This window comes from Cupressus sempervirens, chromosome 11 (genome assembly GCF_028749045.1).
Source record: "Cupressus sempervirens isolate cs-2001-9-10 chromosome 11, ASM2874904v1, whole genome shotgun sequence".
Taxonomy (NCBI): Eukaryota; Viridiplantae; Streptophyta; class Pinopsida; order Cupressales; family Cupressaceae; genus Cupressus; species Cupressus sempervirens.
The window spans coordinates 85,342,400-85,361,916 of NC_143128.1; the positions used below are offsets into that span (position 1 = coordinate 85,342,400).

Here is a 19,517-nt window from a genome sequence, read left to right on the forward strand (position 1 = left end):
CCGCTTTGAACTTATCCATGCTCCCAAATATACAACCCCTTGCAAGCTTCTCCCCATTAGCTAGTCAAAGGAGAACAACTAGAAGTGTTATGTATTGTATTTATTATTAATCAACAATGTAAATGTGAACAAAAACGTTGATAGAAAAAGAAATATGCTCTAACTATATGGAAATATCAAATTTAGAATACAAAGTAACTTTTACAATCTTCTTCATAGGAAGCAAGAACTAACCTTTACAATCTCCTTAGCATACGAGGATGCAAACTACTCCTCACTAACAATCATGTGTTTCAAAGAAGCCTTTGACTAAAGCATATTGCAACATGGTAAAGTTTGTTGCAAAGCATTTTATTACAAGAAAAGCCAATTCCTCCTTATTATTATATTTCCTCATTATGTTGAGGGCTCAAGAATGGTTATACATGTATTTGCAAATATTTTTACCATGTTCCACTTAGATTTGAAAGATTCTTTAATCTGAGTTCAAGGTAACATAAGGTGTCTAGAATAGGGATGGGTGCTTGTGCATGTGAAATCTATTTGGAGTAACTCACTTTGTTGGATTATCTGTAACTATTTGTATAAAGCATTTCCCACTCATCATGGCCAATACATCTTCCAAATGTCATAGAGGAATTCAACTTTTTTTGTGTCTTGAAGCCTGAATATCTTTTGAGAAACTTGGGCCATCTAAGAAAGAGACAATAAAATTTGGATGCTAATGTTAATCAGTAATGTACAAATTGAAAATCTTAGTCCTTAAATCAATGGGTTTAAGGATGTATAATCATCCAAGAGAGAAACATGGAAATTTAACAACGATGTATTAATTCTATCTGTTCAGGGATTGGTTATGATTGTGCTACACTTCTTATTCTATATTGCACAAGTAATGATATCTACCGCGCTTTCCTCATAAGGGGACCTAAATTTTTTTATAAAACAAGTATTTATAAGTAGGAGATATTTTTCACAGCAGGTCAAGTTGTGACACTGCTATCAGGATTCAGGTGTGTAGCTCAGCGACCCATGTTCCATGAGTAGTGTTCACATGAGAGAATGAATGGAGCACTTAACACTCATTGGATATAGGTGATGCTCACAAACGTGAAAATTTATAGCCTAAAATTTAAAATTAAACATTGCTATTATAAAAGATAGAGCCTAAAGTTTAAATTAAACAAGTTTAAATACCTAAATTTGAAGTTTTATAAGAAAGAAATCAAACAATATATTTCAAAATAAAAACAATATAATTACTTGGCAATGTGTAATGGAATGGTATGGTAAAACTCGAACTCTTTGGTTTCACTCTTTGCTGCATCATGTCATTCTTTATTTCAATCCATGCTCTCAAATGATGTTGGGAGCTTAGAGTAGAGGTCAGTTTAGTAAATGAATCTAATGTATATGTACTCTAGGCTTGACACAAATAGTTTACTGGCAGTCAAAGGTGTAAGAAATGGAGGAATTGAAAAACAAGAGTCTGCAAGAATGGCTGTCATGTCTTTTCTTAGCCCTATATTTAGTTGTGTTCGTTGCTTAAATGTTTCTAAGTGGCTTTGTACTTTGTGTACAACTTTACAATATGGTTTTGGGCAGACTTAAGCATTTGGGCATGGAACTCAAAAGGTGTTATTTCAACTAGCCATGCTTGCTATAAGCAATTTTTATTTGCAATTAACACAAGTTGTCTCCCTTGTCTTCACGCTAAGTACGACATATTTCCAGTGAGGGTCTTTTCTAATTAGGGTCAATATTGGAACAGTCTATAAATATAAATAATTTTACATAAAAAAATAAAAAATAAATAAAGGCTTACAATTTATAGTTAAGTTAAAATTAAAAATCAGATAAAGTAACAATAGTTAGAGTTAGCAGACAACACATTTAAAAAAAATAAAAAAAATATAGGTTACATAGATCATGAGTGTCGAGTGTTATATTGAGCTACCTGCCTTCAGATTCGTTGAGTTTTAGGGAGTCTAAGAGAGTCTTGTAACATTTCCTTGAATTATGATTCAAAACTATTTGTTAAACAGTGGGTGCCAATACTCACACACATCTGTTATATGAGTATTGAAGGAGAGATGTAAGGCGTTGAACAAATATGCAAACAGAGCAATCAAGATTAATATTTAGCATTAGGTGGGCCAAGATGCTAATAAAAAGAAGAAGAAGATACAAGTGTGGTGGAAAACTAAGCTCAATATGGCTTGTACTCCATGTGATTGTCCTATTTAAGTTGTCCTTGTAGCACCAATGACATGTTAGTGGTTTTTGTCCAAACCATGTCAGTAAGACCTTTTATGTGATGTAAGGTACCATCCCATACTAAGTTTTCTAATGCATTCTTGCAATGATACTGATTTCATCTTTACTCGTCCTTGTCTGATTTCTTCATCTTATCATCAAGGCTGGCTCCAAAATCATCAACACTGTTTATATGAAAGGGTATGAAATAATGTAGGTGCTATTGAGTATTCCTAGACAGGAAAACCTAACTGAGATTCTAGAGAGGGAGAAAGAGATTTTTAATTGAGGGTTCACATTGCAAGACATAGTCATGGGTAGACTGCACAATTATGAGATTTCTTGGCAAATATATCTTACAATCTTCAATTAGCTAAAATGTACATATGTGGGTGCAAAAGTCAATGAAAACATGCCACACTGATATTGAACTGCTTTTCTAAAGCTCTGCTGAAAAATTCTATATTCATTTTCACTTTGCCATTCTTCCAATAATATTCACCACATGAAAAATGTTATCTTGCCTACTCCTTTTTTTCCTCATTAATTTGAATTTTCATGTGTTTAAATTTTGTTTCTATCTGATATCATAATATTTCATGGTTTAAACTTGAGACGCTATGTTGAACACCCATTCTTTTGAATTGTGATGTTCCAGCTGCTTTGGACATTGACACTGATTGACGTTCATTCTTGCATACAGTGTTATAATAATTAATAAAAGATTGATTGTGTTATAATAATTTATAAAAGATTGATTGAATTATTTTCTGACATGCAAAGCTCTATCTTCCAGTGTTGCATTCATCCTTATCTTGTGGACGGAACTTTGCAAACATCACTCAGACAAGGGCTTGATGAAGTTGACTATTTTGATATGGATATAAAGGCGAGCAGCAAGCTACAGCTCTTGGACGACATACTATCAGAGCTAAGATCAGAAGGCCAAAGGGTCCTTATTCTTTTCCAGGTTTGTCTTATATTAGTTATTAATGACTATAGAGCCTTCCACTGTTTGTTTATGATGCTTGAATTAAATTTTCATCAGTAAAATTGGAAGATGGATATTAAATTCTTCTTTGACTTTTATGTTTTTATAATTGTGTGCCTATATATATATATATATTTATTTTCATGTCCATGTTCTCTGTTTTGTTATAACATTTAAGTATAACACAGCTGATTTCTTCCAACTCTTGGTGGAAGCTTGTGCCTATGTAAGCACAAGAATTTAAGTAGAAAGTAAACAATTTTTACATCATGTGATATGTCCGATCATGTGAGAGACAAAATTCTGAGTACATCTTACATCTGTTTACATTTACAAAAAAAAGCTGAAATACACATCAAACTTCATCAAAATCTCTGTTCAGTCATGCTGTATATCCTGAAGGTCCATACATCCATTTCAGAATTTTGTTATCCTGCACATAGTCTCTATGTGGGTGCTCATCATCATTGTTGGCATTGGGCTGTGGCACGGCTGCTGGAGGGATCACTGCTAGTGAAACTGCAGCAACCAACATGTCTCTGTCCTGCCTCTTGGTCTCTTTGCTTGTTCAAGTCTGCTCCAAAGTTGTTCAAAGCATTATCAAATGGAGTCCTTTCTGATATGGATCTAGTCCAAGTGTACTTGTGGGATATTTCCCACCTAAACATTCTCACTGCTCCTCCATGTAATAAGTCTAGGAATTTAGGTTCACATCTTTATGACTACTGTACCCCACAACAGTGTTGTGAAAAATGAGTCTCTGCAGACACTTAGTATGGTGCCTTGTTCTACCATTAAAAACATCATCATTACAAAATTTCCAATTGGACCAAAGAATGTCAGCAGATAATATAGACGAAAAGAAATAGCAACTCTTATTAAGTCTCAAGAATTTCCCTGTCAATATATTCGAGACATTAAAGTTGTTATTTAGATCATAGTTCAAAATCTCGTTCTCTGCCACTTATCGGCGAGGCAAAAAAAACGTTTTCTCAGCAATATATTGGAGAGAAATCAGCAACTTCTTGGGAATTTTAAAAATGACTTAAATTTAATTAAAAATGCATTTTGTTTAAAATTTCAATAAGTAGATGCTTGTAATGAGTCCGTAAATGAGTAAACTAAGAAAACAGGCTGATCTAGATACATATAAATGCAATAAGTAATAAAATCACATCGTCATGTGGAATGCCGATGTAGTCAGAGACTCTGAACGCTGTAGCAAACTACAAATACCAAAATGTCTTTGTAAAAAGATAAACAAATATAAATGTCAAGTTCAATATGAAACTAGTTTACATCTTCCTCTTACCCCTCCCAGTAGTTCTTGTAAAAACTATGGGAGAGGCAGGGGGCCTAGCGGTTCTAGCCGTAGCAGTTGTCGGTGGTGGTGGCGGCAGCCCTGGCCCTGACAAGGACTCCTCATGTACTCACTCTCTGTGCCCTCCTTATAAATATCATCCAATCCTGCTGCAAAACCCTTGTCCTCTATAGCCTGCCTCTCCAACTCATACATGTCATCCTCGGTGAGCAATGAAGGCTACTCTTGTGCTTTCCAATCACCAAAAGGATCTATGTCATGCAGATCAAGTGGCTTAGCTGGTGATGACTCTACCTTTCTTATGCACAACTTAAGGTTATAATGCACAAAGACAAAGCCATTTAGTCGTTTCTGTACCAACTTGTTCCTCTTTTTTGTGTGAATGGATTCAAATAAGCTCTAATTACACTCTCAACTAGATGAGCTACATGGCTGACATAAGATGCAAAGAGCAAGCTTTTGCAGTTTTGGGACATTTCTAGACCAATTTCGCCACCAAGCATCTGCAAGATAAAGAATTAGAAAGCAAGGTGAGGACAAGTTTTTGTGGCTTAGTATTTATCTACTTATCATGCATGTGAAAGACTCCATATTCCAAATATTGTACTTGGGGTTTGAGTGTGTCTGCTGTTTATTGTATGGGGTAAATAGTTTATTAATGCATGCAGACAATAGACAAGAACATGTAACATAATAGTACTCCTTTTATTATTCGCATATATGCCGAAGAGATTACATAGTGCTTCCAATGATGATTGCAACCCTAATCCAAAGTCCATTTCGGATGGTGCACATATACCATTCCGAAGGGGTGACTCAACTGTCGTGCCCATTCGGATATAATTAATTCTACTTGTCGGCTACATAGTAATTACCGACAACACGCTAATCTACCTATCGGCTATTTTATAACTTTACTAACAACATCATCCCCCCCCAAAAAGAAAAGTCGTCTCTAGACGACAATTACAAAATATCCACCCGTGTTGCTTTCTCTGCTTCCAACTCCTAGGTACACTGAGCCAAGTGTCACTGTAGTGACTTCAATTGGATGATCAACTCCTCCTGAGCTCCCTATGCATCCACCAAGACAGCCTCACGTCCAACTCCTACTCCCAAGTGCCTCAAAGCATATCACCCCTCTCCAAAGGCTTGCTCTATTGTTCTCTTCACCTTTGGTATACAGACACTCCATGCCTGTAGCAACTCCAGGTCTCATCAACTGGTCATACTTCCCACGACTGATAATTGAAGCGACTAGGGGTCTAGGGGGCATTGCCCCCAGCGGGGTCGAGGGGTAGCACACTCTCAAAGCCACACAAAACTCCATGGAACACACCATTTTTGTGATTTTCTTCCGATTCCACGCTCTTTCTGGCAATTGCTTATGTTTTACTATTTGTTTATGTCTTTCCCTTCCCTTGGGCATCATGCGTTATTCATTTTGAACATTTTTGATTTGTTGTCTTTTTTTTTTGCTCCTTCCTCTATTTCTTTCTGTTGTATAGCTACATCTTTCTCCTTTGTATGATTTTCTTTTTGCTACTTATCCTATCCTTCCTCTATAGTGTGGCCGTACGGTCTAACCCTTGGCGTTACTAAGTGCATTGTGTCCTCAAGTTTGTACGACTTTTTGTGATATTTGTACGGTTCCGCAATATCCTTGTACAGTGTTTTTCCTGTTCCCTCTAGCGTACGGTAAGTTGGTTTCCATACGGTGTGCGTAGATAACATTGGGAATCCATACAGTGTTGTATCCTTGCCTTCAATTGTTGTACGATATGAATGCCAGAAGACTTTGACTACCGTACGGTCGAAGCCCACATGATGTTCTGCTGTCCATACGATATCCACGTTATAAGCTCCTTTCCTTGCATTGTATGGTGGTTTATTATGCCCGTACGGTCTGCTATTGTGCAATATGGATGTCAAATTTTCATGCACTCCTCTTCTCTCCTACACCGTATGGTGTTCAATCTTTGCCTTGCTGTACCGTAGGGTCTGTTAAGTACCGTACGATATTCACAAATTGCCGTACGGTGCCTTAGTGTGCAATGAGATGTTGTATGGTTCTTTTTAGGATGCGCTGAGATGCCGTATGGTTCTTTATAACTCTTTTTAAAAATTTTTTTAAAATTTTTTTATGACATTTTTTTTTTGAACTCTCCTTGTCCCCTTCTATCAGTCACCTCTACCCCCGTTCAATAATGGCTGTTCTGTCTTTTGCAACCCTCTGACTGATCGTATGGCAATGCCTCCATTCCCCCATCGATCTTGCGAGGGCCATATAGCCACTTCTTTCTTGGGCGTACGATCCAACTTTGCTCTTCTGGGCCGTACAGTTGTACGAAATTTCTTCATATGGCCGCTTCTATGTCTTTGTTGTTTTAATTACTCTTTCGTACGACATACGATACTTTCTTCCTCTTGATAATGCTCTTACATGTCCGTACAGCCCTATGTTTGTCTTGTATCATATAGAAGGCCGTACGATGCTTTCTCCTTCACAGATAGTGCATGTGTGTATGTATGGTAGCCTCTTCTCGTCATCCGTATGGTTACCTTGTTTGACTATACGGTGTTGTCTGGCAATGTGTATCCCCCTTTGTGGCCATACGGTTTTGTTCATGTACCATACAGTAATGTACTCCTTTCCGTATGGTACCATACGATACCCTAGTTGGTTCGTATGGTCCTTTCCTGAATCCCTATGGTTGCTTTGTCTAGGCCCTACAATACTTCCTTGCCTACTTCTAGAAGGTCGTACGGTGGGTAGCTCCTTGTCCAAACGGACCTCTAGTCTGTACGGTATTTTTCCCTTACCCTCTGCTTGCTGTATGGTGCACCTCCAGGTCTCTTCTTGCAAATTTCCAGCTGTACGGTGTATTCTTCTCTTCTCTTCGTGAGTCAAAGTTTTCTCTTGTCCCACCAGTATGTTTTTTGGTTCAATATCATCTCCGAGGTTCATGGTTTCTACTGTGGCCTCTTCATATTTTATCGGCTTATCTTCACTGAACGTATGGGCTGGTGTTTCATCCACCTGCAGTTCTCCTTCCTTTAGTTTACTATATTCCTTTGGGACCTCGTTTCTTCCTTTTGTTTCTTCGACGCCCAACATGTTGCAGCTCGGGAAGAGTTTGTAATCCTCCATCTGCCAGTGAAATAGCCCATTCACTGAATCTAGATCGTCCTCATTCGATCCTTCTTCCAATCTCAATACTCCCTCTTCATCGGGTTCCATTCTCTTCTTCCCCTCGTCATCCCCTCCACCTTCGCCTTTGGAATCCGAGGATGCTGCCTCCTCACCTATCATTTGTGTGTGTAGGTCAATTATGAATCTTCTGCGTCCATGCTCCATTGATAGGGTATTCTTCTTCCAGTCATGCTTAACCCTTGCTTGTACAAGCCATCCTCGGCCTAGAATGGCATCATATTCTCTCCTCTTTAGTGGGATGACAATGAAATCGAGTGGGAACAGTTGTGTTCCAATAGTCATTGGTTGTGCCATTAGGGCCCCGAGAGGTTTAATGTGGTGTTGGTCCGCTGCTAGTAATTGGAATGTAGGTGGTCATAACATCGGTTGTCCCAACTTCTTCCAAGTATCTTCTGGTAGGACGTTTACCTTTGAACCTCCGTCCAGAATTGTGTCTGAAAGGACCGTTCCTAATATACCCATCTCTACGACCGCTGGATGCCGTCCGGATGTGAGGGCTAGCAGCATTGGGTCCGCTGCACTTGCTTCGATTTCCTTTTCCCTTCCATGTTGTCCTGGTAGTTTAGCAGTCGGGACTATGTTCGTGAGTGCTGTCTGTAGTTGAGGCATTGTGAGGATCAAATCATTTAACTTGACTAGAATTTCAGTTTGTAATATTTGCCCTATGATGTTTTGTTCTGCGCAGTTCCTCGTTGAGTTATCGGTAGTGTCCTTCAATTGTGATTTCTCTGCTTGCGTCGCTTTCCCAATTTACGCCCGCACTTCTTCCAATCTCTTCTTTACTTCTGTCGGGTCGAGGTACAGTTTTACTTGTTTACGGGTGATTGTCAAGATTTCTTCTTCGCCTGCCCTGATGCTGATCAAATTCACTCCTGATTTCGGGCACTTGGCATCTTCATGATCTCTGGGACCACACCATTTGCATAACAACTTTGGTGCGTTCGTTGATGTATAGTTTCATGCAATGTGGCCCCACAAATTGCATGCTCGGCATTGAACCATCGGGCGGCCGTTTGCATCGTACTGAATTCGGCTATGGCTCCCATTATTATTGTTGGTATTGTTGTTTTGCCCTCATCTATTATTTCTGTACCCACCTGAAGTGGCATCGTTATTGCTAGTGTTTCCGCTCCCTCCTGATGCGAAAGGCTCCTGGGTCAGGAGCACTTGTTGATGCCCTCTTGTTTTCATATTGAAGGGGCATTTTTTTGAGGAATGTCCCATAATCTGACAGATATCACAGAATTGGTTTTTCGGACAAGACCCCTTCGTGTGACCTCTCTTGCATTTTGTGCACCGTAGTATGTTTCCCTTTATCTCTTTCTGCATATTCTTAAATTTCTTCATCATTTTGATCATATCTCTTTGGAGAGCTTGGACCTTCTTACTGTCCTTTTCGTCACCACTGCTATTTTCTTCCGAAGACGAGTCATCTGAGTCGGATGAGCTACTTTTCATCTTCTTTTTCGTTTTTTGTTCACTCTCTAAGTCCATTGCGCGATTGTATGCTTCGGTGTATGATGATGGCAACACAATTTTCATTTTCTTCCTTAACTTCGTGCGTAGTCCTTTAATGAACCATATCTTTTTTAGCCCATCTGCCAGCTAACTTTTCATTTTATTTATTAATTCTTTTAGTTTGCTGGCATATAGATGGACTGTTTCATTTTTCCCTTGCTTTGTGGTGTAGATTTATGCTACGATCTCATTGTCGTCTCATAGCAATTGAAACTCGGTGATAAACTCCTTTTTAACTCCTTCCCATGTAGTTAATTTTTGGGGATTGACATCGGTAAACCAATCAATTGCTACACCCCTTAGAGTTGCTGAAAATTGTCGGACCCATTCATTTGTGTTGGTTACGCCATTCGCTGTCCAAATTGTTTCGCATGTCTTACAGTGTTTGATTGGATCGACCGTTCCATCACTATCAAACTTTGGCAATTTTTCCTTTGGTCCAGCCATTACTATTTGAGTTGGAGGTACTTGTTGTGTGCCCACGCTGTTTTGCACACTCGTGCTGTTCTACACACCCGCGCTGTTTTGCACACTTGCGTTGCTCTGTGCACCCGCGCTGCTCTGCACACTCGCATTGTTCTGAACACCTGTGCTGTTTCAGACAGTGGTCTTATTTCTAACAACCGTGTTACTTGGTGAAAAAGGGTTTTCCTCATGCGAAGTTGTCCATTTCTGAAGTGTATCGCGGACGAAGAGTTCACTCCATGCTCGTGCTCCCTCGGCACTCCAAGCTGTTCGAGTTAATTCCCTTTCGTTTGGATTATCTTCCGCATTGTATATAGGTTAAGAAAATCCTCCTTTGTTTCTTCCATCAAATTCAATCGCTATTGAGTCTCTTACAATAGTTCTTCAGTGCTTCGATGTCTGTCGGTAATCTGCTGAAATCGCCGTCTTCGCTCGACTTGTTGTGTCAAAATTAAATTCCCTTGTGCGGTGCGTGTTTCTATCTTTTCCTTTAGCTTATTCCTATTTTTGTTCAGCTGATTCAGCATTAGTCTTCATTCCTTTGGCTTCATTCTAGGTCCATGGGGCAACAACGCCAAATGTTTACCGTATGGAGTAACTAGTTTATTAATTCATGCAGACAATAGACAAAAACATATAACATAGCAGTAGTCCTTTTATTATTTGCATATACATCGAAGAGATTACATAGTGCTTCCAATGATGATTACAACCCTGATCCAAAGTCCATTTCGAACAGTGTACATATACCATTTCGAAGGGGTGACTCAACCATGACGCCCATTTGGAAATAATTAATTCTACTTGTCAGCTACATAATAATTACCAACAACATGCTAATCTACCCATCGGCTATTTTATAACTTTACCCACAACATCTGCCTCTCTTTGCGGAGGCTAAGGAGAATAGTTTACCCATTGCATTTTGATACACTTCCATCTCGGCCACAATGAGATCTCCAATTGCAATGTCAGGTACCATCTTTTGCATGCAATCATTGAAGCCCTACATTACCTATCCATTGGGACCAATGTATGATGGAGAGAAGCGGTAACAAGGGGCGAGGAAGTACCCCGCTGCATGAATGGGTTGGTGGAGCTGATTGCTCCACCTCCTATCAATAATATCCCTTATAGGCTGAAATTTAAGGCTGTCCCCTTGTATTTATTTCTTACAGCCTCTTTGGTCATATCCATGGCCTCATAAAGGGTCCCCATTGGGGTTTGCTCCCCATTTACCCAGTGGAGAACTCTAGCCAAGGGCTTCACCACCTACAATTGAAACGCAAAAACAATTACTAATCAGAGAGTAGGGTTTAAATTTATAATGAAAGACTTGATTAGTCAGCACAAAACAATTAAATATTCAACTTTTCAAGTTTCCAAGTCAGCTCTACAATTGTTGTAGCTTGATTAAAAAAACTAGATGTCAAAGACAATGCATGCAACACTCTGTGCATCGGCCTTCTTTGAATAACTTCACTCTAACCATTTTGGACACACAAACAACTACCTCAAAGGACTCATATGAAGAGCACTTGTCAATGTTAAAAAAATCGTTGCAAATCTTGTGACCACTAGTCTAACCAACTCCTTGTCTTTGGTGAAGTTTCTCATTAAGTGAAGGACCCAATGGTGATTGTAAATATATTTTGTTATCTTCCTTGCTTTCTCTACAACTAGTTTCACCCATTCCAATTTCCCTAGATCCTCCAAAAGAAGGTCAATAACATGCGTTGCAGAAGGAGACCAAAAGAATGTTTTAATGTTTTTCCTTTTAAGATCCTAACCGCTGCCACATATTCTGCTGCATTGTCGGTTTTGATTTACACCATAGTTTTAGCTCCAACCTCCATCACAACATCCTCTAGCATTAGAGCCAAAGTCTTAGCCGTCTTTACCTTGTCTGAGGCATCAAAGGATTTAAGAAAGAATACTTGTTCCTTGCAAGAAACCAAAAAGTTGATGATGGTACGGTTTCTTCCATCTATCCATCCATCTGAAAGTATGGTGCAGCCATAGTGTTTCCATTGGGATTTTTGCTTTCAACCACATCTTTACCCCTAGAAACATCTTTAGCAATCTACAAGGACAAAATAAAAGAATGAGATTAAGTACACAACTTTGATTAAAAAAAATTACTTTCAACAAAAATAAGTAAAGTTTAAAATGTGAAAGTATTAAAGTTTGAAATAAGTAAACTAGCTTCTCGTCACCAGTCACAAAATTCAGAAAATATGGACTTGCTGCAACATTAAAGGACAGGTTAAAAAACCAAAAATCAACACATTGAATGTCAAGTTGCTAATGTACATCACGGTTCCATCCAGAACCCTCTAGTGATAGTTGTGCTCCAGGTATGTTTCTATGCACAAAATAACCATTAATAAAAGAGTTTTGTGGTCTATTAGAACCAGTGGATGTAGAAGGTGAACCAAAGGGCCTAACACTTGTAGGTACGGCTCGTGCGTGGATCTGTGGGCCACGAATAGAGCCCACTATCCCCTTGAGCGCATCTTCTTCTTCATCAAGGGTGACTGGGATACTTGGTCACAACCCACTACATTTCATTAGGAATCATGATAGTTGTTTTAGCACAATCATTAGTGGGGATTAGAAAATAATCAATGATTCTTAAAAAGGAAACATGCCTTGTGATTTGTAAGTGGATGCCCTCATGGCCAATTTTGCCCTTTCCCTTTTCAACTTCTCTTCTTGGGCACTGAGCAAAACAATCATCTCTATTTTTATTTCCTCTATAGTGTTATCACAAATCTTTGTGTCATACTTCAAACGAGATATGCCAACAAGGTGGTACTTCAAACGAGATATGCCTCCACGATTTTTTTTTTTTGCATTTTATGTATATGACACTATTATACTCCATTCCTTCAAAGCCATATTCTCATGCAAAGTCTCTAATTCCTTTAGGGTGCATACCTATGAATCCAGATGGACATGCTATGTGCCCAGTAGGAGATGTTGTAGCTGATCCAGTTGTAGAGGAAGCCATATTTGCCATTTAATGTAAAATCAACCTATACATACAAAACAAATCACAAATTTAGAAATTTAATAAACATATTTAGGAACAAACTATATTAGATTACAACTTTAAATAAGTTTAAACACAAGCTGAAAATTCAAAAAACAAATCAAAAATTGTATCAGGTTGTGAAATTTTGGAGAAAATAATTTTTTTTTGGAAAAATTGCAAAAAACATGGTGTTAGATTGTTGTTGTTAGAACAAAGAATTAAGAAACTTGTGAATCCGGATTTGCTTGAAAAGAGCTTCGAATCTGCTCCTAAGCCATTGGAGATCACTATAAATCACTGTCAAATACTTAGTTTCTCCTCCTATACCCTTCTCCTCCAGCCAAGAAGCTCAATGCTGCAAAAAAAATAACGGTCTGCTGTTTTGTGGGTGCGAGTATTTACTGGCATTCAGCCTGCGAGAAGTCCTTAAATTATCGCTGAGAAGTGGCGATATATTGCCGATAAATCATGATTTTTGCGCAGAGATTTACCAATATCTTGGCATCAGATTCTGGCAATAAGATCATAAATTTTCTTCCTCATCTAGAATCTCATAGGAAAATGCTATATCGCCAATATATTGGCGCTATTATAAACTTTGATTCAGATAAAGCCCAAAGGACCACTAATTTCTTTAGCAAATGGGCAATCAAATAATATATAATGAACGAACTCACAACATTTTCAGAATCTCCAAATATTGGGTTCCCTAGAGGGCTTTTTTTAAGAAGTAATCCTTATTGAGAAATTCTGCATTGGATCATATGAAGCAAGTCTTTTTAGGTTCTAGAGGTTTACTCCTGTGATTTCCTTAATTTAGTAGGTTCCGGGAGCATGGGTATGCCAGCTCATCATCGTGGCCCTCGTGTGCTGACACTTGGATTTGAGGGTCTCGTTTGTTTGACTTACTATTTATAGTAAGGAAGGAGAGTGGGTTTCTATTTTTAGCAGTGCACAATGGTGACACTTTGAGTCCATGCTATCATAGTATTTCATTGAACTTTGATAATACGATGCATATTGGAGGTTATTGAGTTAATTAAATAACTTTGTAAGTTTAATGTTCTAATTGAATGGTGTGATGAAGAAGACGCTTTAGCGAAAAGTGTGCTCATGAAAACTCTTGGCATTGAGTGTAAAGGAGAAGCCTTTGCATTAAAATGTTATAAATATAATGCCTTGCAAGGATCAAACAATCTTATTATGTATTGTTTTTTTTTTAATCAAGCTGTGAGCTCTCAAGGGTCTGGAGGCTGGTTGTTGAAATGGTGAATTTCTGCAACTTTTTGCACTTTGAATTGGTTGACAATTGCCAATGAATCATGGCATGACTGCTGGGTGTTAATCTGCATTTTGACAAGGGCTGTTTGGACTTTTTTTCTGCAAGAAATTGATACAAAATAACTACTGGCTGTTGGGAATTATCACTGGAGATCATTATTCTGCTATCACAGGCAGCGTTTGATGTTGTTTTATGCAAATTTGGGCACCAATCTCTATATTGAAGCAGTGTTTGATATTGCTTTATTGAAATTTGGGCACTGATCTCTATATTGAAGAAGCGTTGAGTTTCTTGAAGCTGTGATATTTATATTGAAGCAGCATCTCATAATACAGGACTGCAAACATGATTCCTTTGGCAGCGTTTGGGCATTCATGATTTGCGTTTGTGAACTGAGGTTAAATTCACTGCATCCACCATCAACAAGAATCCACTTTGAACATCATAGACAACAACTTGAATCTGATTTGCAACGTCTCATTCATCATGATGCAGTTGATTGGGCAGAAAAGTGTATGATGTTACCTACACTTGATGGGATAGATAAACCAGCTTATCATCCTTATATTTGCCAGCTTAGAACTAAACAATCTAAAGTGTTTTAGTGATCTACCACCTAATAGGCCACCTGATAGAGGCATAGACTACATCATTAAGTTAGAGGAGGGCACTAAGCCTGTTATTATTACTCCTTATCAGCACTGGAGGTGCCTAAAGGATGAGATAGACACTACTATTTAGGAGCTCCTTGCTGTGGGTCACATTAAGCCGAGTAAGGCCCCTTTTGCTTCATCAATTGTTTTGGTGAAGAAAAAGGATGGTACACTTTGGATGTACATTGATTACCGGATATTGAATAAGAGGGTTCTTAAGAATTGATATCCTATCTCATACATTAATGAGCTGATTGATGAGTTAGATGGGATGTGATAATTCTCCAAGATTGATTTGAGGTTCAGTTATCACTAGATTAGAGTTCGGTACAGGATTTGGAGTAGACAACATGTAGATGTCACTATGTCCACTTTGAGTTTGTAGTCATGCCTTTTGGATTGACTAATGTCCTTGCTACATTCCAATCTACCATGGATAGAGTCTTCCACAATTAGTTGAGGAGATTTCTTCTGCTCTTCTTTGATGACTTTCTTGTGCACAGTAAAACATGGGATCATCATGTGGCTTACTCTGATATGGTGCTAGATATTGTGGATAGGGCTTCCTTGTATGCCAAGGAGTCCAAATGTGGCTTGGGTATGATAAAGTTACTTTATCTTGGGCATATTATCAGAACCATTTTGGACACATGACTCTATGCTAGACGGTGAATCAATCAAGCTAGAGCATGAACTCACATCTACTGACTCCGCTATAACACCCAAATCACCAACATCATAGTTGGGTGACTCCATACATGCACAAGTCCCATTTGATGAAGCAATTGCCTCCTACACTGGAGTAACCCTACGATAGTTGACATACAGGTCTCTAATAACAACTCCCTCCTTAGGAGAGTCTAAACAGTTAGTGACAACTACAACATCAACTGCCTCTAAAGTAACCGTAGCAACTACTCTGAGAGCCTCAACCTGTTGAAGCTTGGTGTTGCTATCCACCTAGGGCTCTGACATGTCCACGTCCTTGTGAAATAAGTCCATCATCATCACTGTGGATAGGACTAGTAGGTGTCGTAATAAATATAGGTACATCTGCATCATGGACACATGTCGGGGAAAAATCAAGCCTCCTTCCTACGGACCTTCTAAAGGTGGAAATCATGTACCTCACGACTCTCTTAATTGTCTCTGGATTCAACAAGCTCTCAACCAACCTCTGCTGATGAAGCTTAAGTTTCTCCATACTCTCTTGCAAGGCACTCATTTTTGTGCTAACATACTCATGACTCCATCGACTTCTAGAACTGTTAGTCCTCCTATGTTTGTCCATCGCTAGAAAATGCTAGAGTGCCGGTCACTCCAAATACAACAACAAATCTAAAAATAATTAATATTTGTCTACCCCACAGGATTGTAGGAAACTAGGCTTTGATACCATTGTAATAAACCCAACCGGTTATAACTTCATCAAACACCAAATTCTTTTATTATTTAGTTGTTTGACATTTTGTCAAACACTTTGCAAGCAAGGTCTGATACCATTGTAATAACCCCATTGGCTCTCAAACAATCTGTGCCAAAGAAATGATTTCTTTCTTTTGTTTTTGAGGTTTTGCAATTTATAAAACAACAATATAGCAGAAAAATAGAAGATATTACAATAATTATTTCAGCTCAAATATTTGGATATTACATAGGAACCCAAAATATAGAACTGAAAATTCTAGATTTTATTATCAACTTAGATACTGAGTATTTTCACAAAATACCAACAACATAGTTGATAAAATATCCCCTATTATCTAAATCAACAATACGCAGAAAAATTAGAAGTTACAACCCATGAACTTATAGGTAAGACATGCCTTGAAACCCTTTCAAATGAAATCTAGTAGCAGCAAAAGAATTCTCCAACAAACAAATGCAACTGCAGATATGTAAAACGCTGCTCCTGAAGTGCAGATAGAGAATAACGCCTAGTAGCAAATATAAATGGGTACTCAACTAACTCCAAATTAACCAACACCCAACCGCTTCTCAGCAACAGTAATAACAATATAAGAAGATGCCAAATTCCAAATTCCCAACACCACAGTATCTCCCAACCACAATGTATACAACAATGGAGATAAAGACCAATTCTCAGAAAACTAATTTGCAATACCTCAACTATGAATTACAATGAACTTCTCAAGAACAAACCCTTATACTTCAGCAAGGGCACAACAAAATCCGACTTCAGAAATGTCACAAAGACAACAAGAGCAAATAAGATAATCAAATAATTATATGCTTTTCTCATCAAATGTCATCATATTTATAATCTCCAAATGACACCCGTTTCCCAAAAGAACTCTACTTAAGAAGCCTCATCTACACAACAGTAAAGTGTAATAAAGTGCCATTAATATAAATTACTAATTGCTTTTTACACCAAAAAATAATTTATTAATTGCTTTTGGCTCCAAAAATGACCTTTCTACTAGAACTCAATATTTTGACACACAAGGCCATTGTTTCTTGTTCTTACGATTTAAAACTTTTCCTCCTGGTTCCAACGAGCTATGATACTAAGGTGACCAACCAACAACAACAACAAAAATAACAACCTCAGTGTATTTAGATGAATAATAATAATAATTCACCCGTCTTGCAAAGACAAATAAAGAAGCATTATAATCAAAATCTGACAACATCAAAGTGATCCTGATGATGAAAGATGATGAATGAACTTGACGGTGTGACTTACTATAAATAGACGCTCCCTCCAAGATTCTTGGAGCCCAAACTGGAAGCCCGAAGTAAAAATTGAGAGCATCACCCAACTCCTCTAACTCAACTGAGCTCATCGAAACCAATAGATTGACTTACTATAAATAGTAAGTCCTTCAAACAAAGCCAAAACACACCATAGGCTGCTAGAAAGCCTATAACCACAAAACTGAGACCCTCAAATCCAACTATCAGCTCACAAGGGTTGCAATGGTGAAATGATCTAGTCAATTGTAAGAACCTGCTAAAAAATGGGGATATTATGTTTTACTAATGTTGGGCTGCCTTCTCTTAGGCTTTGTTGGGGTTGCAGTAGTTTTGTTTCTTTCCAAGCTGAGCATGTTCTACGACTCCAATATTTGCATCTTGCTCAACTTGGTGTTTTATTCTTGTTTTGTATTTAGATGGGCATTGTAACTATCCCCAATTGATACAGAAATCAATAATTGCTAAATAGAGGTATCATAGTTCCAAATCTTGCAACCAAACACAGAAAATGCATTTTCCGATTCCTTTTCTAGGTCAACCAAACAGGTCCAAGTGAAATTCCAGAAATTATTTTAAGAATGCACGAATTCCAAACGACAAATTCCTTGGATTGTATGATCTCAATGAGAGGCAACATAAGTGGGTCAACAATCTTCAATCTTATGATTGTGATATTTCATATATCAACAGTACTCAAAATGTAGTTGCTCATGCACTTTCGCAGAGGCTCCTTTATGTGATATGACTGAGATATTTAAGAATTGAAGACACTGGATCATTGTTGAGTATGTTAGGGATTAGTGAATATGTAGTATTATTGATGGTACTATACATAACACCAAGTGTACTCTTGTAAATGCGATGATCATTTACGAGGAAAGGATTTATTTGGTCTCGAGATCGAGCATTAGGCGGCTTATGTTGTGGGCCTTTCATGATTCCTTATAAGCAGGACATCTCGGGTATTTAAGACCTGCAAACAAATACAAGAGAGATTCACATGGAACGGCCTGAAGTCAAATGTATATGTTAGGGAGTGCTCTGTTTGTCATCATAACAAACAAGAGCATACTTATACAACTGATTTATTACAAACACTTTGTATTATATCTATAGGTTTCATTGTGGGCTTGTTGAAATCCCAAGGCTGAGATTGCATATTAGTAGTGGTGGATTACCTCACTAAATATGGACACTTCTTTGGTATCACCACTACATTTTCAACGGCATAGGTAGCTGAGTTGTTTTTCCAATAGATTTTCAGGTGGCATGGTTTACCCTAGGTTAATTTTACTGACCAAGATAGCCTTCTTATGAATCACTTGTGGTAGGAGTTGTTCGGGTTTTGTGGGACTGAGTTCACTCTGAGCACTAGTTACCACCCTCAGACTGATGGCCAGACTGAGATTGTTAATAAGTGGAAGGCTATCTACAAAAGTACAGGTTGGCACAATAACAAGCCTTGGTGAAGTGGACATATTTGTGTGAGTATTGTCATAATTCCACTCACCACATCTATTTAGATGTGTTTTTTTAGAGCTTTCTATAGGTATGGCCCTCCTACTTTAATAGATTTGTTATTCAGTGAGAGTGGAGTGTCTAGTGCAGGAGATTTATTGCAAGATACTCAAGATGTTTTTAGGACTCTAAAAGATAATATTCTGAAGGCTCAAAATCAGTAGAAGTTGTATGCAGATCAACAAAGGATTACTCACTCTTTCCAGGTGGGTGATGTGGTATATCTGATGTTGTAGCCTGGCAAGCAATTATCTATTAGGAAGAGTAAGGCTGAGAACGTCAAGCCTTGCTACCATGGTCCCTTTCATGTTGTTAGATGTGTGGGTGGGGTAGCTTAAGTAATGCAGGATAAGTTAGAAGGTGTGTACAAAGGGGATGATGAGGTTAAACAAGCAAAGTTACAAACATATAAGGCAAGATTTGAAGAATTAATGATGAAAGAAGAGGAATGTATTTCAGACAAACTTTTATGAGTGGATGAAGTTGTGAATGCAATTAAAGGTTTAGGCAAAAAAGCAAAAAACCCTACTGTTGTGCATAA

The 19,517-nt window shown here is 38.1% G+C and overlaps 1 protein-coding gene across 4 annotated transcripts in view; it reads left to right on the forward strand.

The window, feature by feature from the left end:
• LOC149528339 (uncharacterized) overlaps positions 1 to 19,517 on the forward strand; it is a 241,127-nt gene that overhangs the window by 161,760 nt on the left and 59,850 nt on the right. For all 4 annotated transcript variants that reach the window (XM_089811308.1, XM_089811304.1, XM_089811306.1 and 1 more), the window contains one exon: positions 3,053 to 3,226. In XM_089811308.1, the coding sequence (XP_089667434.1) occupies positions 3,053 to 3,226 (174 nt within the window). The remainder of the gene's footprint in view (positions 1 to 3,052; positions 3,227 to 19,517) is intronic.